Source organism: Peromyscus maniculatus, chromosome 1 (genome assembly GCF_049852395.1).
Source record: "Peromyscus maniculatus bairdii isolate BWxNUB_F1_BW_parent chromosome 1, HU_Pman_BW_mat_3.1, whole genome shotgun sequence".
Lineage (NCBI taxonomy): Eukaryota > Metazoa > Chordata > Mammalia > Rodentia > Cricetidae > Peromyscus > Peromyscus maniculatus.
In genome coordinates this window covers 66,209,366-66,232,550 of record NC_134852.1, presented here as the reverse complement: position 1 = coordinate 66,232,550, position 23,185 = coordinate 66,209,366, and the positions used below count along the sequence as shown (strand labels likewise).

At 40.3% G+C, this 23,185-nt stretch overlaps 1 protein-coding gene and 1 non-coding gene across 4 annotated transcripts in view; one reads left to right on the top strand and one right to left on the bottom strand.

The window, feature by feature from the left end:
* Herc2 (HECT and RLD domain containing E3 ubiquitin protein ligase 2) overlaps positions 1 to 23,185 on the bottom strand; it is a 169,069-nt gene that overhangs the window by 65,843 nt on the left and 80,041 nt on the right. For all 3 annotated transcript variants that reach the window (XM_042277169.2, XM_042277174.2, XM_076543921.1), the window contains exons 36-52: positions 16,571 to 16,758; positions 15,599 to 15,791; positions 12,822 to 13,004; positions 9,957 to 10,138; positions 9,392 to 9,539; positions 9,120 to 9,316; positions 8,534 to 8,764; positions 7,619 to 7,757; positions 6,268 to 6,411; positions 5,816 to 5,958; positions 5,279 to 5,546; positions 5,051 to 5,187; positions 3,676 to 3,774; positions 2,154 to 2,322; positions 1,932 to 2,057; positions 1,019 to 1,127; positions 773 to 912 (exon numbers count right to left, since the gene is read on the bottom strand). In XM_042277169.2, coding sequence (XP_042133103.1) covers positions 773 to 912; positions 1,019 to 1,127; positions 1,932 to 2,057; positions 2,154 to 2,322; positions 3,676 to 3,774; positions 5,051 to 5,187; positions 5,279 to 5,546; positions 5,816 to 5,958; positions 6,268 to 6,411; positions 7,619 to 7,757; positions 8,534 to 8,764; positions 9,120 to 9,316; positions 9,392 to 9,539; positions 9,957 to 10,138; positions 12,822 to 13,004; positions 15,599 to 15,791; positions 16,571 to 16,758 — 2,796 coding nt within the window. The remainder of the gene's footprint in view (positions 1 to 772; positions 913 to 1,018; positions 1,128 to 1,931; positions 2,058 to 2,153; positions 2,323 to 3,675; positions 3,775 to 5,050; positions 5,188 to 5,278; positions 5,547 to 5,815; positions 5,959 to 6,267; positions 6,412 to 7,618; positions 7,758 to 8,533; positions 8,765 to 9,119; positions 9,317 to 9,391; positions 9,540 to 9,956; positions 10,139 to 12,821; positions 13,005 to 15,598; positions 15,792 to 16,570; positions 16,759 to 23,185) is intronic.
* LOC121826949 (U6 spliceosomal RNA) lies at positions 22,083 to 22,185 on the top strand. The gene has a single exon (XR_006069108.1). It is a non-coding gene; the product is annotated as a U6 spliceosomal RNA (small nuclear RNA).

The following is a 23,185-nucleotide window of genomic DNA, read 5'->3' as shown; positions in this document are numbered from 1 at the left end:
TCATTTTCTTAATTACTGACTGATATGGAGAACCTAGGCCCTAACGGGTGCCACCCATGGTCAGGTGGTCCTAGGTGCAAAAAGAAAGCAGGCTCAGCAAGCCAGAGATAGGAACGAGCCAGGGGTGGGAGCGAGCCAATGGGCAGCACTCCTCTATGGCCTCTGATTCAGTTCCTGCCTCCAGATTCCTGCCCTGACTTCCATGGATTACAAATTTGTAAATTGTAAAATTAAATAAATCCTTTCTTCCCTAAGTTGCTTTTGGTCATGCTGTTTGATCACAGTAACAAGAAACCTAACTAAGACACCAGGAATAGGAAAGAGAAGATGGGGAAGTTAATGCTAATGTTTGGTGGACACAAATACTTTTGAAAATACATAGTAGAGACAGTCGTACAACATCATACTTAACACATTCACTGTAAATTTATAAAGGCAAATTCTATGCTCTGGGCATTTCACATCAATAAAAATATGTAACACAAATGAAAACTTATACTCCACCAATTTCCACTTCATCCAACTAAACATGCTCTTACTTTCTGGAAATAATTCTAACATTTCTTCTGGAAATTCAGACAAGCAAACCTTACTACTCTAAAAGAAAGAAGTAGGGAAATTCCAGGGGAGGAAATGGATCAGACTGCCCCTTCTCTCTAACTGTTCTCCTTCTACAACACTCACTGTACACACAGGACCCTAACAGCAAACTTCAGTAATTACTTCACTAGTGGTATTTGATGGAAGAGAAAATGTAAGCATTCAGCTCTACCTGGCTCATTTATCCTGCCGAAAGTATGCCTGGTGTTGTGTTTTTTCGTCTTGAAGCATGTCTCACAAAAATCAAAGTCATCACAATTCCTGCATTTGAATCTGGAGCCATTGATAGGGAAAGTCTGACAGCCATCACACCTGTTTTAAAGTAGATAAGAAAATGATGAGGTCATTTTTAAATCATTTTAAAAGAAAACTGTTCCTCCTTCAAACAAATCTAGTAGTCATAAAACCAGCAACTCACGTGACCCCTGGATGAACACTGGGCACCAACTCCATTTCAGACAGCAACCCAGTCCAGTGAGACTGCTGGGGGAAGTCCACAATGATATCTTTCCCGTTGGCACTGAAAGCTAGCAAAGGACAGAAACTACCTGAGACACCTTTAAAGTCAACATAAACGTACAGCTCAACTCCTGTCGCTCTGTAGTACTGGGCTGTAGCTATTCACACTTTATAAAGAATGTTCCCTTGGAGGTACAAGCTAAGATACTCAGAGATGAAAAGTCATCAGCTAGCTCCAGCAGAGGAAGAATGAATTCTCTGTGGTTGCACTGATGAGAAGGTACAGACACTCAGTATACTATACTCTTTTATTTATGCTTATAATCTCCACAATAACAAGTTTTTAATTAAACAAAGTCAAAACTGCACTTAGAACCTTCATATATTAAGAAATAAAACCAGATTAGTAATGCTAAAACTTTCCATCCTTTAAGAACAATCTTCTGTTAAAACAGTGACTTAGCAGCCACAATCTTTTTTTAAAAAAAGATTTTTTATTTGTTTTGATATTTAAGAAACTTTTAAGCAAGAATAAAAAACTTTATAAAAAGTAAAATATAAAAGAAGTCATTTGCTCTTATGTAACCTGAGAAGTTCTAACAATGGCCCTAAACACTGGGAAAGCACCGGTATTCTGGCATCCAAGTGTTTAAGATAAAATAATCAGGAATGGTGACACATGTCTGTTTTCTCTTTATAGCAGAACCTGTTGTGTTTAACCTGACTATTTCTTGTCTGTTATTTCCGTCCTTTACTGTTTTTCTCAGACATTGTCAACTTTTTACTTTAGTAAAAAAAGATAAATGCTAAATGCATACATAAATATAAGAAAACTATATTCTTTAACAAAGCATTTGTTGCTTGGCTATTACCTTTCACGAGCCCCACACTCTGATGAGTTACAGATCCCCACTTGTATTTTGGTGTGGTAACGGAAGCTTTGACCCGTACTTTATCACCAATCTTGATGTGAGAAGAAGAACTCGGTGGAGGATAGCCTGAGGATTTCATTGGCAAACACACTATGATTAGTGTTTACTTTCTGGGAACCATGTCTCTAAGAAATGTAATACATTAACAAGGAGTGTGCTCACCTATAAGTTCAACATGAATATACCTAACCCAGTAGGTACCCCCTTTCTGCTGCCAATCACACTGCACATTAAGGTCATGTAATCCATCTCTATCCAGTTTGATGACTTTGCCCACATCACCTTCACATACTTCTTCATATGTTCGACAGCATCTAACCATCATCCCCACCTAAAATTGAAATGGAAAGTCCAGTCAAGTACACGTAGACAAAAGATACAATGTATATAAGTAGTATCCTCAATTCTTCAGAAAAATATTTTATTCAGCACCCAGAAATAAACTAAAAATATTGTGCTGGTTAGTTTATCAACTTGACACAAATTAGAGTCACCTAAGAAGAGGGAACATTAATTGAGGAACTGCCTCCAACAGGCTGGCCTGTGGTCATATCTGTGAGTCATTTTCTAGATTAATGACTGATGTTTGTTTGTTGGGGAAAGATACAGCCCTCTGTGGGCACTGCCATTCCTGGACAAGTGATCTAAGTAAGCTGAGCAAGCTGTGGGGAGCAGACAGTAAGCTGCATTTCTGCATGACCTCCACTTCAGCTCTTGTCTCTAGAGTCTTGCCTTGAGTCCCGGCCCTGGCTTCCCTACTTGACCGGCTATGATTGGTGCATGTAAGCCAAATAAACCTTCTCGTTCTCAGGTTGTTTTTGATTAGATGCTTTATCACAGTAGCAGAAAGCAAATTAAGATAAGTAGCATCTAGCATAAGTGGAACCAGATCTCTCTGGGAAATATACACACGAGACTGTATCATCTTCTGCCATAAGACACTGTAGCTACAGATTATGGTGTTCACACAAAAGGACACTCTGATCATCAGGAGTAACAGCTCAAACACATCCTACAGCTAATAAATTCATCATGGTGATAATAAGCAATCCAAAGCTTCTTGGTTACCTTCAGCAGACCACCAATGCATCATTGAGAAAACTGAATAGATAAAGCTCTAATATCACTGAAAATAAATATGGTGTTTATTCTGCCTTTCCTACAAGAACTATAATACAACTAGAGTTGATTAAAAAGGAAAAAAATCTATCAACGAAAACCTGAGCTAATAAATCCAAAAGCATTAAGTAAGTTAGAAAATTCACCATCGCACGGGTCTATAATGGGTCTAGGTTTGGTGAACTTATTGCAGAAGAAGCAAGGTGAGTGTCCACCCAGTAACAGACACCTGTCAAGAGAAGAACCTAGCAAGCCTTCTTACCAAAGTCTCAGCATGAATCCAGACACTCCCTAGTCTTACTTCATGTTCTCTTTGAACCTTCGCAACATAGATCTAACCAGAGCATGGTACCTCTCTGGTCTCTTCCTCCTCATTCCCACGGTATCCAGATTTCTTTCTAATAAGCAGACCTTACTGGGCCAGTCTGACTGTCTTCCACTCACAGGACAGCAGGCTCCCAGAGGGCAGAGACCTCTGTCAACTCAACTACTGCTTAGCATATGGGAGACGCTCAAGTATTTGTCAGATAAAAGATGAACAAGACTCATTCTAAGCAATGCCCACCTGAACATTCTCTCTCACATACACAGCATAATCATCATTACTCAGGAAATCAGCACGCTTCTTGTAAGTCTGGCTCTCAGTCACAACAGCACCAGCAGCCTAAACGACATAAACACATTTGAAAAAAGAAGTTAAAAAATACACTTAAGAAAGACTGTCAGCTGGGCATGGTGGCACACACCTTTAATCCCAGGAGGCAGAGACAAATGGATCTCTGGGAGTTTGGGGCCATTCTCATCTACATAGTGAGTTCCAGGCCAGACAGAGCTACATAGTAAGACCCTACTGGAAAAAAACAAACAAACAACAACAACAAAAAAGAACCAAAGACTGAAATCCATAATATAAATGAATGCAATAGGAGATACTGTGCTTTCTCTATAAAAATCTTCCTATCTTAATAGTAATAGCACAGTATGCAAAACAAACCTTTGTTAAAAATAATAATAATAATAAATATATTATATTATATTATTGAGTGTTTTGGTTGCACATATGTATGTACACCACGTGCATGCCTGGTACCACAGAGGACAGATGAAGTTACATATGGCTGTGGGCCACCATGTGGGTGCAAAGAATTGAACACAAGTCTTCTGTAAAAGGAACAAATGTTCTTAACCTCTTAGCCATCTTTCTAGGCAAAATAAATCTTAACAGTTCTCAATATACAAAAGTTTTCAAAGTTTTTACAAATGAATCTTATAAAACAATTTTCTCAGGTCAAAAATCAGTATATCACACAAAAATGATTTACTGTTTGCTTAGATGGTTGTCTCACTATGCACTACAGACTAGTCTCTGACTCCTGATCCTTCTGCCTCAGTCTCCAAAGTGTTATTACAGGCATGCAGCACCATGCCAGGTATTTTTGTTTTTAAAAGACAGAGGGTATTGCTATGCTTCCAAGACTAGTCTGAAATTTGCTCTACATAATACCAACCATCCTTGAATTCATGATCCTCTTTCTGTAGAGGGCCCCAGCATATGTATTTTAGACAGACAATGTCTAACAATGTTGCCAAGAATGGCTTTGAACTCTCAGGTTCAATCAATCCTTCCCTTTTTGGCCTCCAGAGTAACTGTGACTACAAGAGACACAACTTTTCAGTGTTTTCAATATCTTCTAAATGATACCCAACACCACTTAATCGTTATCATGGTTTGTTTTAAAGATATGAGAAATTTTAATGGAGAAAACCCAATCATTATCTCAGCAGCAAAACAGATAACTTTGTTCTGTGCATAGTAGAATTGTGGGTAAATCTTGTAGAATCGTTCACAGGGGATGCGCTGGTTCTTTAAAAAGATGGAGAAAAGTAGCATGTAAGATAATCATCATGTAAGACAGGCAGGATACATGGAAGCCACTGACCACAGGGTAAGGGGTATCATCCACATCCTCCACCACCTCCTCATCTGAATACTCGTCAGATACTGTTTCTGCATCCGAGAACTCGGTAACCTGGACATCAGAGTGGTCTAGCAGCCACCCAACCAAGGCTTCCACACCTATGAGCAAAAACACTCAGCTGCCATCAAGACCAATAGCAATGAACTTCAAACCCACAAACAAGCAAGCATGGACAAGAAAAAGTCCTACCAGGCAAACCAGATGCATTCCCAGAGGTGCCGGTGAGCGACTTCAGAGCAAACTCTATGTTCTTCCTAGGAAATCCCATTTCCATGAGCTGTACCACAATAGGCAGAGCAGGAGCTGGTGACTGCCTGCGCTTCTTAGCCCTAGCAAGATGGATGTGTTGTACAGAGACTGGGGTCGTCGCCTCACTGGAGCTACAGTCTTCACACCCTGGACTTGAAGGATGTGTGGATTCCACAGCCAAACACTGACAGAGGGCCAAAGCAGCAGCCTGGGCAAATAAAGAACATTAAGGGAAGTGTCCTCACCTAACCTCTACCATCTAAAAAAAGTGAACAACCAACACCTTCTATGAGCTGCATTGCAGAAAGCACAAATTTACGAGTGCATCTCAAAATGAATTAATAAGACATGTTCGAGATAGGAAAAGGAAACAAACTGGTAGTCAAATGCTGTGCTGACTGCTTCAGTACCGAGTAGTCAATCAGTCATTCCAATCAAGTATACTGAATGAAAACTGTCAAGGGTAGACAAGTGTACCTCAAGTTCCTGTTTATCAAATATAGCTTTCACAGGAGATGGTTGGGTGGCTGAGGACAGTAACTGCTGCAGGAGGATCATTGGAGGCTGTGGCCCTTCGGGTGACATGTCCCCAAGGTCAGGGGATGCGGCTGCTCCATCATCTGAAATTGAAAACAAAATGTGTACATTACACTTTTCAAAAGCCAATACCTCTACTAAAGGTGATGCACTGGCCCATCTGTACCTTAAACAGCCAGACATGAGAGTTTCTCAGAACACCCCATCCCTCAGACAAACAAATCTTATAAGATGACAACTGCATTTACAGTTGGTGACTGGCAGTCAGGCCACATACAAGACACCTATATTCTCCTTTTATGAACTGCTTATTCATACACTTGGTATATTTTTCTACTAGAATATCTTCCTTTCTTTCAAATCTACTTAAACCCTCCCTCTTTAAAAGATACCTGTATGAAGAGTGCCAGTCTCCTGAACAGCTGGCTGAGACAGTATCTGCCTTAGTTTGTCTTGGTGGGAAAGCAGTGCCCGTCCTGCTTTCAGGATGTACAGCTTCAACTGCTGGCTCCGCAGCAGGTCCAAGTCTACTTGTCCTATGGAACCAAAGAACCCAGTAAGAACCACATATCCAGTTCAGTCTCTCCTCTTCCCCAACCATCATCTCTGCAACAGGAAGGCAATGACATGCCTTTCAGGAATGAACTGATCACACACAATTGTTGTCACTGAGGAAGAGCTAAATGAAAGAGCTAACAGGCTGAACTAGAACCACATAAGCATTTATTGTCATCATTAAATGTTTCCCAAATTACTGAAATTTCAACCAGAGACAAATAAAACATTTTCATATTTTCTTGCAATATTCCTAGGAGGAATTTTGTCAGATGCATCTAGTTTAACTGAAGCCATTTCCCTAGAATGAACTCTCTGATCTAGTGATATGAAGCCATACCACATGTGCCTGACAGCAGACCAAGGACCACAAAGTGGTCTGCGCAGAGGAGGAGCAACTTTCCTAAGCAGGGGATGCACAAGGCCTTGGGACAGCACAGCAAGTGTAGGTTGAAAGAATGAAATTATAGGAGACCTTGGACACTAAACTTGGACCAATGAGCAGACCAGTTTGTTCATGATGAGAAAAATGAAGGCAACTAGAAGAAAGCAGACTGAATTTGACACAAACAGCTGTTTATATCCACAGGCCCTCCATTCAGAGTTGTGAACTTCAAGACTTAAAGGTGTTTACCATCATAAATGTTGGAGCAAAAACAATAAATATGGAGAGTAAATTGCAGGAGCATGCTCAAAGAGCAGGCAGAATGAGCTGGGAGTGACGAGTGAAACCAGATGGATTTTCAATGGAATAAAGAGCAAACAGAGAAACAAACTCTGAGAATAACCAAGGGGCAGAAAGAAGAAAATCATGAGGGTAATAACCCAGACCCAAAGGAAAGAAAGGTTTAAGCGAGTTGCCCACCACACATAGAGACAAAACAAAGAGAATCCAAAGACAAAGTTCCTTAGAGCTGACTCTGAGGATGTCCTGAGCAGACAGACAGCAGAAGGGAAGTGAACCCAATATCCTAAAAGTCTCCTAAGAATAAACTCTGGCAGTTAGACGCAATGGGGTTCCAAATATGAGGCCAAAGGGAAACCCAAAAAGTATCTTATATTCCTAACTATAGACTGGTAAGTGCTAAGCCCATGTGAACTCGAAATCTTCAACAGTCACATGAACCCGCTCTGACTGTAGGGCAAACAATGCCGGTTCAAACTATACCAGGAACACTCTGTACTGACCTGCAAAGGCCTGTTTCGCTGATTTCTTTGTTTTGTGCTTTTCCAATTTGCTTCCAGCAAGGTTCACCAACTCAGCCCAGACAGAAAGCATGGGCTCGGTGAAAGGCAGATTGTTCACGCTAAAGGCCACAGCAGGCAGCTGAAGAAAGGGCACAAAAACCTTCTAAGAGCTGCTGATGAGATGAACAAGTCTGAAACTTATTAGAGCATGAGCCCTGAATTTAAATTAAATATGCATACTCTGAGTCATATCCTACCTGAGAAAATTCTGAAAAGATACTACAGGAAGATAAAAGTGTATATACAACAGATACAATCTATATTAATGTTGTTATTACTACTTTGTCAACAATAACACATCACGGTGGTAATTATAAGCTAAAACATTTTCTGAACATCCCAAATTTTCTACATATATTTATTCCTCTTATAATCAACGTGTTTTATTTAAAAAAAAAATTATAGTCAAATTGCACTTGGGTTACATCAGAATTATATAAACCTTCTCTACTGTCCCTAAGTCATGGACTTATGTTACAGTAACTTGTTAAGCTATAACATTCAACATGGTTAAAAAGCATTTTTCTAACTAAAGATTATTTTTTAAGAAACCATTTTTTAGAAGTCAAATTACTCAATAAAAATACATTTTAGAAACTCCCATCTTAAATACTTAAAATTACCTTATAGATTGTTAATTCCTTTTTATGTCCTTGAGGCTACAAGTCCCCTGGCTGCATGCTCCCTATGAGATGGGCCTTTCTTTGGAGTACAAGCTAGCACAGGAAGAGAGGGAACTCCTCCTTCACATAGCTTCCCAGAAGGCAACATAAAGGACAGGTTCTTCCAAGTTCTAACATTACAAGCCAGTTTCAGTGCCACCCTAACACTGGAGAGCTCAGCAAAGCTACATACCGGTTTGAGCTGATTCAACGGGCAAACTCGGCACATCCGCATGTCACAGAACTGCACGGTGATTCTGCCCTTTGGGGTGATGCGAGTCACTGTGCCCTCTCCAAACTCATCATGCATGACCTGGCCTCCCAGGCGCAGTCGGCCATCGATCCCTCCAATCACAGCCAGGACTGCCATGAGGCCCCCTACTTCAAGGTTCTCAGAGTCTGGGAAGTAGTCCTCTAACAGGGCCTAGTGCAGAAGGGAGATGGCAAGTGTGAAGTGGAAATCCCTCAGAGCTGCCTGTCCTTATGAATTTAGCTAAACGTAAGTCACTTCATCTCATTTACTATTTATAAATTTATTTTAGGAAACAGAGTATCTCTCTACATTGTCCCAGACTTGAAGTCTCAAGCAAACCTTCTGCCTCATCCTTTCAAGCAGCTGAGACTACAGGCATACACATGCCTTTCTGAATTGTTAATTTCTCCAATAATTACTTCCATTGAAATGTCCTTAAATAAATATTGAAACAAAAATGCTTCACGTTTGAAAAGATAACTTGACAGCTAGAGTCTCATCACGCTTTTGAAGACACGGAACACACCCGTTCTGAAGTCTTCCCAGAGCAGCTGTGTGTGACAGAGCAAAGCTGGGAGTTAATGTATTTGTTGATGAGGCCATTCCACTGGGTCAGGGAGTGCAGAGTGCGGAGCAGCCCCACCACCTCTTCAGCCAGAGTGCTGCTGTGGGTGGCAGTCAGGGAAGCCTGTGGCCGGGCCCTCCGCTTCCTCAGTGTGGATTCTGAAGCAGAGAGAAAGATCATGTAAGCACACTGCGCATTAAACTGGGCTACCAAGTAAAGGCACAGCCACTCACCTCTAAGTAACGGGACATCAGAAGAACAAGTCGTGAGCAAACTGCCCAAGAAGCCAAACAGCTTTTCCACAAGACACTTCATGTCCCGTGCCCTGTCTGTCTTGTCCCATGACGGAAGAACTGCTTGTAGTAAATGGACAGCTAAGATCTGATCAGAGACAAATTAAATGACAATTTCAAAAGAAGACATTATTTTATCCCTTAATAAAATTAATGATGCACAACTTTGACATTCATGATTAATCAAGTTGGTTAACAGGAAAGATTATCAGGAATTCAAAATCTGTGTATTTAAGTGAAACTGTTCTTTAAACTTAATTCTTGGCAACCATACTACTATTTCAATGGGGCAGAGAGAGCAGTTGTGAAAAGGCAAATAAACTTATTTAGCAACTTAAGTGACTGTAGTAATCAAGAACCTCAGCAGCCACAGCCAGAAGATCTACTGCTTTACTTGCTGCTATTTGCTACATTCACTGCTCAACGAAGAAACATGGTTACAGGGTCAGGGAGCTTCAGTACTGCCCTATCGCTCAGTGATTGGGTTTTGCTAGCAGCACATTACCTGCCTCTGCAGTGAGGCAGCAGTGAAGGGTGCATGCCCCTCCACAACCTTCATGAGCAGCGTAATCCACCGTGGGGAGCTGAGGGCACCGCAGGCCTGCGGGGTGAGTGCAATGCTCCGCACGAAGCCCAGGGTACACCAGCTCCGGTGCTGCTCCCTGCACACCAGTCTGTCTGGAGGAGCTGCCAGAGGAGACAAGACATGCTTGAACCAAGACGCTAGAAATCAAAGCATGAGCACAACCCTTGCATTTAAATAACCTACAAATTCAATCTGGGCAATAAGCTACTTTACAAGGGGACTGTGAGAGGAGTGGAGGAAGGCTTTTAAGGTAGCTCAACAAATATTTCACAGCATTTTTTAAACCTTTGTATATAACTCATTTAGTTAATTTAGTCTATTTATACTGTTCCTAGACAATACAATCTAAAATTCTAACAGCAGTTATTTACAATATGCATCTATTACACTTTTTAATCTCATGTGTCTTAAACGTCCCCATGATCCCATTTTGATCTACATTATAAAATGTCCCATCCAGGTTTGCTTAGTTTTTTTCTATGTAGCCAGAACACGTGAGCCCACCTCTACCTCTCCAATGCTGGGATTAGAGGGATGTGCTAACAAGCCCAGTAAGAATGGAGTTTTCTGTTCCTCCTGACTTCCCAGGGTCCAAAGGACCTGTCTCTCTTTCTACTCTCTCTCAAGGTAGGATGTGAAGCCTGAGGTCTGAGTGCCCATGGGACACTGCTGCGACCTTCCCAGATCCTACTGCAGCAACAACAGCAGCTTATCTTCTCACTAGCCCATGCTGCCTTCCAAGCTTACTATGACCCATGTCTTACGTAAGACACAGGCTCACATACCAACATTCACATATATACTTAGGCACTAACTCATAAAATTACTGGGAAATACTCAAATGTTCTCTGCCACAGTCACTCACGCATACTGACACATGCTCACCTTTACCACTGCTGTAATCACTAGTAGAATCATAATTATACAATCCCCATGTCTCACACAATTACATACAAAACCTAAGATGCAAGTCCACACTTTGCATGCACCCCTACATTCATCCCTCTCCCATTTACACATAAAATAAGACATGCTTAGACAATTACTCAGACTAAAACATTCATACACATCCATCTGCACTTACATCCACCTATGCACATACATGTGCTCACTTTATCCCTCTATCACCAATCAAGCCTCCTCCCAATGACACACTCAAAATTCTGATCTTTACTCTCTTATGTACATTCAAAATTGTGCAATCACACAAATCACTGTCAGACAGACACCATGCATGTGCTCAGTTACATATATATACACTCAAATACCTGCCCCCATACTATCACATGTTATCACAACCATGTGTACTCATGTTTATCCCCTTCACCCACATACACATTCCTTCACTCTCACTGGTACTGACACTTAGGCATCCTCATTATCCATACTTGGTTTTGCACTTACACTCAGTAAAACTCCGAGATCCCTCAATCACTCCTATACACTCAAGCATTATTCATATACATTCACTCTAACTACTCTCACACACTTGCAACCACACAACTAGAATATACACCCAAGCTCATTCACACTACATCTGATACAGCTACTTACGAAAAGCCATATGCTCTCACAGACATTCACTTACACACATATTCACACACCCATACTGAAACACTCAAATACATCTTCATGCTTCCAACACAAAGATCACTCATCCAGTGTGACTCTATTATTGGCTATCACTTTGACCAATTGGAATTAAGTAAAACCCAAGATGCTAGGTATACCTGTGAGAAATTTTTCTTGATAGGATTATTTGAGGTAGGAAGACACATCTTAAATCTGGCCCACACCTTCTGGTGTGGCAGCTTACATAAAGCACATGGAGGAAGGAAGCATTTACTCTTTGCCTGCTTGCATTCGCTCTCACTGGCAAGTTCATTCCCTCGTTGGTATTAGAGCCTACTTCTTTGGGATTCTGGCATATACTGAAGGCCAGTACAGACATTAAGCCTTGTGGACCAAACAACTACTAGATTCTTGAACTTTCTGTTAGGAGATAGCCAATGTTGAAATAGTTGGACCATAGCCTGTAAGCCACTCCAATAAACCCTGTTTTTACATTGATAGATTCTATCAGTTCTGTTTCTCTAGAGAACTCTGACTAAAACATTCAGCAATGACAAAATACATTCTGTCTCATACTGAAATCAACATACTGAAATCTAAGCACTCACACACAGCTAACACACATACTCTTTTAGGGCTCAGGAAGGAGCATGGCTCTGCTGACAGCCTGCCTTGAGGATTTCTAGTCTCCAGAACTCAAAGGGAGCAACATCAGAGGTTGACTAGTTCTCACACATACACTTCCCCCAACCCCATCCCTACCCCCTCATTTACATGTTAAAGCATTTTAACTCCAGTATCTCAAACTGTGATCTTGTTTGGAAATGGAGTCATTGAAGATGTAAATTAGATTGGATGAGGTCAACTGTTACTCTTGCAAAAAGTAAATCTGAAATACAAACACACACATGCAGAGGAAAGTGTGAACAAGAAGACAAAGACTAGGGACTAGGGTGATATGCCTACAAGACAAGAAATGCCAAGCAAACCACCAATACTAGAGAAGCCTAGAACAGATTCTCCTTGGTAGCCTCAGAAAGGAACCAACAAGATTTTCTGTTATTTACAACTTCCTTGGTAGAGCAGCCCCAGGAGCCTTACTACATAAATCCTCACACGCATTCTGATTCGTGTTCTCACATCCAGACAAGTATGAGAGATTTACATCTCTCCACGCTGAGTCTCTGTGGCCCATAGTTACTCATTTCATACATGGCTTATCTGTTGTTCCGCTTTCCACTAACATTCGCAGCAGTCCACACAAAGTCTTGGTAGCCTCGCTCTGCATGATGTCAGCATGAACTCCAACAGAGAGACACAGAGTTTGCAGTAAGTTAATAATGCTGGTCAGCATCATTGCTGTGGGGTGAATGTTCCTTTCACTTTGTTCAGCTTCTGAAAAGGAGGATGGAAAAAAAGAAACAATATTCCCAAATAAAATCATCTGTGGATGTCATTTAAAGTATTTAATACCATGTTCTTTTTTTTTTTTTTCAAAGACTTGAACATATTTAGAATAGTTTTAGGTTCACAGTAAAATTAAGAAGATACAGAGATCTAACAAACTTTTTTTAATACTGGAAAGGGAAACATATCTTCACAAGAAAAGATGAAAGTTAGAATTTATTCTCTTTCTCCCTTCTTTTTTTCCCCAGTGACAGGGTCTCAATATGTTGCCCATCCTAACTCAAATCCCTGGGTTCAAGAGATGCTCCTCTCAGCCTCTTGCCACTGCACCTGGCTACCCCAATCATTTCTGTTTCCACCTTCCTCAAAGAAAATGAGATTTAGAAGGAGGAGGTGCAGGTGCACAGTTTGTGAAAGAAAGCCAGAGGAAAACCTCCAGTGTCTTCTTTTTTCAGGTAACATCCATTTTGATTGTATGATACAGGGCTCTCACCAAAACGTGTGAATTGCTGATTAGGCTAGCAAGTCTGGCCAGTGAATCCCAGACCAATCAGAGTTGGGATTACAAGCATGTGTATCACCACACCAACTTGTTGCTGGAGATCTAATTCAAGTCATGTTTGCACAATAATTATCACTTTATGACCTGAGCTATATACCCCACACCCTAGAAAATGAGATTTTGAAGTAACATTTGTTTAAGCAACCTTATTATATAACTCAGAAACAATAAATGAGTCCAAGGTCTCCCTTCTTTAAAAAAAACAACTTACCGTCAGGCAGTGGTGGCACACACCTTTAATCCCAGCACTCAGGAGGCAGAGCCAGGCGGATCTCTCTGAGTTTGAGGCCAGCCTGGTCTACAGAGTGAGATCCAGGACAGGCACCAGAACTACACAGAGAAACCCTGTCTCAAAGAGAAAAAAACTCATCACCAGGCAGTGGTGGTGCACACAAGTTAATCCCAGCACTCGGGAGGCAGAGACAGGCGGATTTACATAGCTAGTTCCAGGACAGCCAGGGCTACACAGAGGAAACCCTGTCTCAAAAAAACAAAACCAACCAAGCAAAAAAGACAACTTATCAAATGCTTAGGAGCTACAACCTGAGTGAAGGCAAAGCATCAGCATCCCCTGGTCAGCCACTTACATGGCTGGCCAGTCCAGCTGTGGGACAAGGAGGCCACCACTCTGCCACATATCCACCTCTTCCTTGGCTCACTCAACAATGAAGAATACCCCCAGATACAACTGAGAAAAGGAAGGGGCTACAAGTGGTCCAGAGCCACATACTATAGCTCAGATGCTCTGACAGTACAGCCAACACCCACCCATAAGATGTCACATGCATCACTTCTAACAGTCACCCACAGCAATCACTTGCTGTTTTAATCTAAATGTGCATGCTCTGAGCCCACTGCATTTTATGGGACAGCCTCTCTCGTGTTCTACACTAGAGGCTCTCTTCTTAGCATACCCTCCAAGTATGATCTGATGGCTGTGAGGGCTGTTTCTAATATTTAATGGCACTGCACTAATGGTTGGCAGAGCCCTAGGAAAGAGCTCTGGCTCTCAAGTCTCAGTAAGCCCAGCATGTGACACTTCATTCGCATGACTCAGGGTCTTTTGTACAGATCTAAAAAATGCATTCCTACAGCATTGAATTTCCTTGGATAGAACCAACTTCATGGATCCACATCCAATTTCTCTGCATTGCTAGATACAATGAAGTACTGACTAACTCAGCATTGAGAAGCATTCTAAATCAAGAAATAGGGAGGTGCTTAAAGGAAGCAGGTGGGGCCACACCTTGCAGGTGGAGGAAAAACCAGAGTCCAGATAAACACAACACAACACTGAATCCACCATGTTTCTCAGGCTCACGTTTGGGCCAACTACACAGACCAATGAGAAGTAAGGCTAGAATCAGTAAGCTGGCTTAGTGGGTAGTACTTGTTACCAAGTCTGAGAATCTCACTTCGTTCCCCAGAATCTACCTGGTGAAAGGACAGAAATGACTCTCACAAGCTGTCCTCTAACCTCCACAGGGATGCTGTGGAATGACTGTGCCTCGACCCAAACTAAATACATACATACATACATACATACATACATACATACATACATACATAAATAGGTTTGTTATTGTTGTTTTAAGGATCAGCAGGTAGAGATACCTGCCACCAGACCTGACAAAGATAACTCCTCTAAGAAATGATTGGTAAAAGGGGAACTGACCACAATAAGTTGTCCTCTAACTTATACTCATACACACTTATACACAAAAACAAATAAATATACTTTTAAGGTGTAATTTAAAAAGTAATGCTGCACTCTGTCTTCTACCCCACTCGGAAAGAGGTATCAGGAAGTATGGAATAAAGGTGAAGAGGAATCAGTTTGTCTGGGTTACTAGATCGAGCCCCTTTATACACCTATTCCAGAATCACATGTTTAAAGTGCAGCCAGAGCAATGTCTTCAAATGCATCCTGACCATTGCTTCCAGAGGGAAATGACTGCTATCCAACACACGAACAATTTACCAAGCTACCTTGATCTAACAGACTGTGCGAGTCACCCACCGGAGTCATCCTCTGTGTCTGAGTCCTCTGCAGAGGGCTGTGATGACACTGGCAGCTCCACCAGCTTGAGGTCGTACTTTCCTTCTTTTCCCATCCTGTATGAGTTAGTGCTGCCTGTATCCCACTGGACCCTGATCCAGCCATCCTCTCCCAGCTCACCAATTACACGGCCTAGGCCTGGTGGAGGCCCATCCTGAAAAAGCAAAAACAAAGACCAGGTAAGAGTGTATGTCCTGTTCTGGACCCACCATGGTTCTTCCATTAATTCTGTACCACCTTCTCCTGACCCAAATATAACTAAAAAATGTACAGATTATATCATTCTATTTGGGGGGGGGGGCATTGAGACAGGGTTTCTCTGTGTAGCCCTGGTTGTCCTGGAACTTGCTCTGTAGACCAGGCTGGCCTCAAACTCAGATTCGCCTGCCTCTGCTTCCTGAGTGCTAGGATTAAAGGCATGCGTCACCAGTGTCTGGCGATCCTATCATTTTTAAATGCCATAAAATCACATGCTCATGTTCCTTTATCAAAGAAATGAGGAAAGGAGAGAATTTTCTCAACTAGGAATTTTCTCAACAAATGCATTAGTGAGTGTCCAAGCAATCAAACTGGTCTTTCCAACAACCTCAATCACTTCCTAAGAGTGGGAACCTAGGCCCAAGAGCAATATTCTGTCAACCATTACAAAGAGAAAAAGCTGTTGATAGGATGCTATTACCTGGTCTCAGACAATTTCATTTCTAAGAATACTGTGACAAAGTCCATGCTTAGCAGTGTGGCTGAGAAAATCTATATGACATCATGGGAAGGAAAACACTGTCCTAATGTCTTTTGCCTCTATTTTATTGCTCACAAATCAACAACTAAGTCATCCATCAATCTTACAAGTCCTGAGTTCAGGTAGCCACCTATTCTAACTCCCACTGATTGACAGGTTAGATGTTCTAAGATGTTAACAAAATCTCTGAATACCTGGTCACCCCACTTCCAATCCACGCCTCTCATGACCCTGGTTCCAATCTTCATCATAGCAGCCAGTTCCGGCCCCGAAACAGGGAGCTGAACAGGAGCCGTTTCCTTCCTTGTTTCTTCCAACACCGTAGCAGAGGCTCCCCGGGAAGAAGCACTCATGTCTTCCTCAACATTATCACAAGTAGGACCTGTCAGAACATCAAACAACAGCTGAGCCTATAATTAGCTGCAATGTCCTATTTTTATTATTTTTTAAAATTGTGCATAGATTATTTATGTGTAAATTACATGTCTGAATGTGGGTTTGTACATGTGGGTACAGTGGCAGAAACTACTAAACATGGGTGCTGGAAACTAACTAAACCCAGGTCCTCAGAAACAATGGTAAGTACTCTTTTAACAGCAGAGCCATCTTTCCAGCCTCCAATGTCCTACTTATAATAGACACATCAGCAGATGTGGTGACACATCACATAATCCTCGCACTAAAGAGGATCATCAGTTCAAAGCAAACTGGTCTACATAGAAGGAACCTGACACACAGACACAGGCAGGCAGGCAGGCAGGCAGGCGCGCACGCGCACACACACACACACCACAAAGATCAAGAAGAACTGATTAGCACTAAGTTTAAGAAATCATACTGGAGTCTTACCCCCAACCCTGTAGGAAATCATCTGCAAGGGTCTTGCCGCCCTCTCTGCCTCCACTCCCTGGGAACTCTGGATACTCTGGCAGGACCCAGCCTTTCTCCCTGACCCTATTCCTCTGTGTCAGCCTCCAATACCCAAAGACACTCTCTCCCTAGGAGCTCACTGGCCACGGCAGCCTGGGAATCCAGTGGGTGGTCTTAATTCTCCTCCTTTCCTCCACTGCAAATTCATCAGTCTCATCCCTAGCCCTGTAGCAGACCACATGAAGGGGCCTGCATCCTTTCTACCTCTATTGATATCAAACCTCATGACATACCCTGCTTCCTTCCTTCCTGTGGACCCATTCAGCCTCCCCCGCTAGCTCATTCCCATTTGTTCATATCATCCCCCAATAAAACCAAGGAACACATTCTACCCAGGATCCCAGTGGCCACACCTGGCAGGAACTCAGAAAATCCAAATGGATAAAAATTAAAAATTAAAAATTTAGGATACCAAACTAAAACCTCAGAGCTAAGTCTCACCAACAGAGCAAAAAAGATGGAAGAGAGAATCTCAGGCATTAAAGACAAGGTAAAAGAAATGGATATCTTGGCCAAAAAAAGAAAGAAAAAAAAAGTTAAATCTAAAAAAAAAAAAAAAAAATCCAGGAACAAAACATCTAGGAAATTTAGAACACTATGGAAAGACCAAATCAATGAATAAAAGGAATAGAAGGAAAAGAAATTCAGATAAAAAGAAAAAAAAATTTCAACAAAATCATAGACTTTCCCTAACCTAAAGAAAGAGGCCTCTATCAAGGTCCAAGAAGCATACAGAACACCAAATAGAAACGACCAGAAAAGAAATCCCCCAGGACACATTATAACCAAAATACTAAATGTATATATAAAAAAAAGAAAGAATAGTAAAAGCTCCAAAAGAAAAAAACCAAATAACATATAAAGGCAGACCCAATAGACTTCTGACTTCTCAATGAAGACTAAAATCCAGAAGGGTCTGGATCAATGTTCCACAACTCTTAAGAAACCACAGATGCCAGCCCAAACTACTATACCTAGCAAAACTTTCAATCACACTAGATGAAGAAAGAAAAAGATTTCATGATAGAACTAAATTTAAGCAGTACCTATCTATAAATACAGCTCTACAAAAGGTGCTAAAAGGAAAACTTCAGTCTGAAGAGGTTTGTCACACCCAGAAAACAGAAGGCATAAATAATCTCAGACCAGCAAATCAAGAGCGGGGAGCCCACACCATAACAAGAAAATAACAGGAATCAACAAACATTGCTCATTGATAACTCAACATCAATGATCTCAATTCCCCAATAAAACCATAGATTAATAGGCTGAATACAAAAACGGGATCCATCCTTCCACTGCTTTCAAAAAACACACCTTACATCAAGAATAGATATCACCTCAGCATACAAGGATGGGAAAGAATATTCCAATTGACCCAGGAAGCAAGCCAATGTAGGTATTTAATACCTGACAAAATAGACTTCAAACCAAAACTAATAAGAAGAAATAGGGAAGGACACTACATACTTGTCAAAGGAAAAATCCAAGAGAATATTATAATTCCAAACATTTATGCACCAAACACAAGGGCACCCAAGTTCATAAAAGAAACACTACTACAGCTAAAATCACATACTCATCTTCACACAATGATGGTGGGTGACTTCAAAACTCAACTCTTGCAAATAGATAGGCTATCTAAAACTAAACAGAAAAATATTGGAGCTAAATGATATCATAAATAAATGGACCTAGGGGATATTTATAGAACATTTTACCCAAAAACAAAAGAATATACCTTCTTCTCAGCAGCTCCTGGACCTTTTTCCAAAACTGACCACATACTTGGACTTAAAGCAAGTCTCAAAAGATACAAGAAAATTAAAAAAATACACCTTGCATTCTGACCACCGAGGATTAAAAGTGGTTAACAACAACAATGAAAACAGCATAAAGCACACAAACTCAGGGAAACTGAACAACTCACTACTGAGTGAAAAGTGGGTCAAGACACAAATTAAGAAAGAAATTTATGCCGGGCGGTGGTGGCGCACGCCTTTAATCCCAGCACTCGGGAGGCAGAGGCAGGCGGATCTCTGTGAGTTCGAGGCCAGCCTGGGCTACCAAGTGAGCCCCAGGAAAGGCGCAAAGATACGTAGAGAAACCCTGTCTTGAAAAACAAAAACAAACAAAAGGAAGGAAGGAAGGAAGGAAGGAAGGAAGGAAGGAAGGAAGGAAGGAAGGAAGGAAGGAAGGAAGGAAGGAAGGAAGGAAGGAAGGAAGGAAGGAAGGAAGGAAGGAAGAAAGAAAGAAAGAAAGAAAGAAAGAAAGAAAGAAAGAAAGAAAGAAAGAAAGAAAGAAAGAAAGAAAGAAAGATTACAGCACGAAGTGACTATATATATATATATATATATATATATATATATATATATGGTCTCATATTCGTAGTAACTTAATGACACACCTGAAAGTTCTAGAACAAAATGAAGTAATAACACCCAAAAGTAGTAGATGGCAAGAACTAATCAAACTCCAGGCAGAAATCAATAAAATGCTAACAAACACCACCACCACCATCAACAACAAAAATACAAATAAATCAATGAAATGAGTTAATTCTTAATGAAAATCACTAAGATTGATAAAAAAAATTAGCCAAATTAACTAAAAGATGTAAAGAAAAGATCCAAATCCAATTAATAAAATTAGAGATGAAAAAGGGGACATCACAACAGACACAGGAAATTTAGAGAATAATAAGGACATAGTTTAAAAATCTATACTGTACCTAATAGGAAAATCTAAAAAAAATGAATATATTTCTTGATATATACCACCTACCAAAGCTAAATCAAGGATAAGCAATTTAAACAGATGTATAGCCCCTAGTAAAACAGAAACTCTTATTAAAAGTCTCCCAAGCAAAAACAAAAAAATAAAAAGCCAAGGCCAGAGAGATTCAATGCAGATTTCTACAAGATTTTCAAAGAATTAACGCCAACACTCCTCAAATTATTCCACAAAATAGAAACTGAAGGAACATTGCTTAATTCTTTTTACCAAGGCCACAATTACCCAGACACCTAAACCATATAACAATCAAACAAAGAAACAAAATTACACATCAATTTTCCTACGAACACTGATACAAAAATTCTTGATAAAATACTTAAAATCTTTCAGCTAATGCCTTGGCCCAGGGTCTTCAGATAGGGCCAGATTCCCACCATCGTTCTGCTAGCTCTTTGAAGGCTGAATTTACTAGGGGCATGAATAAATATGAGACAAAAAAAAAAGGACAATTTATACTTAGTGTTTGCTGAATCTGGATAAACACGCATATAAAGTTAATATGAAAGACTATATAGTTGAAGAGTTTTACTTTATTTTTCAGACAGGGTGATATAGTCCAGGATGGCTTTGAACTCACTTCTGTAGCCGAGAATGAACTCTTGATGCTCCTGCCTCCACCCTCTAAGTGCTAAGATAATAGGTGTGTGCTATTATGCCTGGGTTATGTAGTACTAAGGATTTGAACTCAAGGCTTCATACATGCTAGACAAGATTTCTACCAACAGTTTCATTCTCTATCATGAATTTCTTCTCCAAATAAAATGTAATGATTAAAAATTAGTACCAGAGGAAAACCTAAAGAATATACAAGTATGAGAAATTAAAGCAGAATTCACTTAAACAACCATTGGGCCAAAGAATAAATTCTAAGTGATATGAGAGCACACACTGGGACTCATGGAAACACATCTCCAAAGCTGATAAAGGGGACGTGTGGACTACAAAGACCACAGATTTGAATTCTAGGTAAACTAGAAAACCATAACAGTAAAAGTGCAATAAAAACAGTTAGTAGAAGAAAAAGTAAAGACTAGAAGAGAAATAAATGAAATAAAGAACAAAAAATAAGAGAATCAAGAAAACCAGAAGTATAGATTACTTAAGAAAAAAAGAAGGAAGAGATACAACTAAGTAAAGCCAGAAATGGCTGTAAGGGAAATACTCCCCATGGAAAAATGAAACTATTATAAACAATTTTATATATACCAAGAAACAAGAATACCCAGATGAAATTAATACAGTCCTAGCAACATACAAATTACACCTGAAGTAACTCAGAAGGAACAGAAAACCCACATAGACCTGTAAGAAAAGAGATGGAATTACAAAGAAAAGTACAGGCCCATAAGGCTTAACGGGTGAGTTCTATCAAACATTTAAAGAAGAATTAACAACTCTTAAATTCTTCTAAAAGAAGAACATTAGAGGACACTTCCTAATCTGTTCTGTTTAGTCATTATTATCCTGGAAACTGTCCCACTCTAAAATACTGCTGAGGGAAATTAAACCCTAAACAAGAAATGTACTTGTATTCATAGAACGGAAGCTAATACTGTTAGGATGGAAATAATCCCTAAGATGACCTACAGACCCCACAGCATCCTTGAAACAACTCCAAGACCTTTTACAGATATATTAAAACCAGCCCTAAAATTCCACATAGAAATGCAAGTGAACCCAAAACACCCAAACAATCTCCAGGAAAAAAATAAATGTCGGAAGACTCCCAATCTCAACTTCAAAATTTGCTATAAAGCCACAATGTTCAAAACAATGCAGGGTCACCATAGTAATAATAAGCACATGAAACAATAGAACAGAACTGGGAGTCTAGTCAAATGGTTTTCCAAGAATACCAAGACACTGGGGGAAAAGTTTTGCAACAAATGGTAGTGAAATAAATAAATAATAAAAAAAAAAAAATTAAAGTCAGGCTATGTGAATGTATAAAATGTTTACCTAAAAGTACAAAAGACATGCTTGCTTTGGCAGTACATATGCTAAAACTGCAACAATACAGACAAGATTAGTAGGGCCCCTGGGCAGGAATGACCCACAAATTTGTAAAGCATTCCACATTTTTACATCTGCCATACAACTGCACCTAAGGCTCAGGGAAAGCTGAACAAGAGGGCAGAAAGACTGTAAGAGCCAGAGGAACAGGAAGTCTGCTGTGAGATTGCATCTCCTAGGAAACTCAGGGAAGCCTGGACAAGGCTGCTGCCTAACCCTAGACAAAGAACTAAGGAATGCTGAGAGTGGGAGAAATAGTCTTCCCAGGGAAGAGCCCACAATTCTTTTATACAATACCAAATGGTCAGCCCTAAAATCCTACACTACAAGTAACATTATACAGACTGAATGGGTTGTATCTATAGGCTTAGGAATATATGTATGGGGTGTGTGTGCATGTGTAACAACAATTAAAGAAAAAGGTAATGAATTTGAGAAAGCAGGGAGGGATACATAAGAGGGTTAGGAGAGAGAAAAGATGAGGGGGAAATTATATAATTATATTTTCATTTTTAAAATGTACAAAAGACCTACATATAAGAGCTGAAACAATAAAACCTGCAGAAGAAATAACAAATAATTTTCACCTGCCTTAGTGTTGCCAACGGCTTCTTGGTAAAGACAGAAGCACAGAGAGCAAAGAAAATAACTAGGTGAGCCATCAGAAGATGAAAAACTGCATCAAAGGAAAAGAAAATTCACAGGACAAGAAAATTTATTCTCAAATCATACAACATCTACTAAAGGTCTATAAATTTGCAAAAGTCTAACATCCAGTATTTCTGGAAGAGCCTGAGGATTATTAAGTCTTCTTTAAATGTTTGGTTCATTTTTGTGATACTTTTTTTTTTTCTTTTTCGTTTTTCAAGACAGGGTTTCTCTGTGTAATAGCATTTGCTGTCCTGGAACTCACTCTGCAGACCAGGCTGGCCTCGAACTCACAAGAGATCCACCTGCCTTTGCCTCCCAGTAGTGGAATTAAAGGCATGCACCACCACACACAGCTTATGTGGTACTTTTAACTAGTACTCCTATAACTCAATAACAAAAAGACAAAGAATTCAACTCAT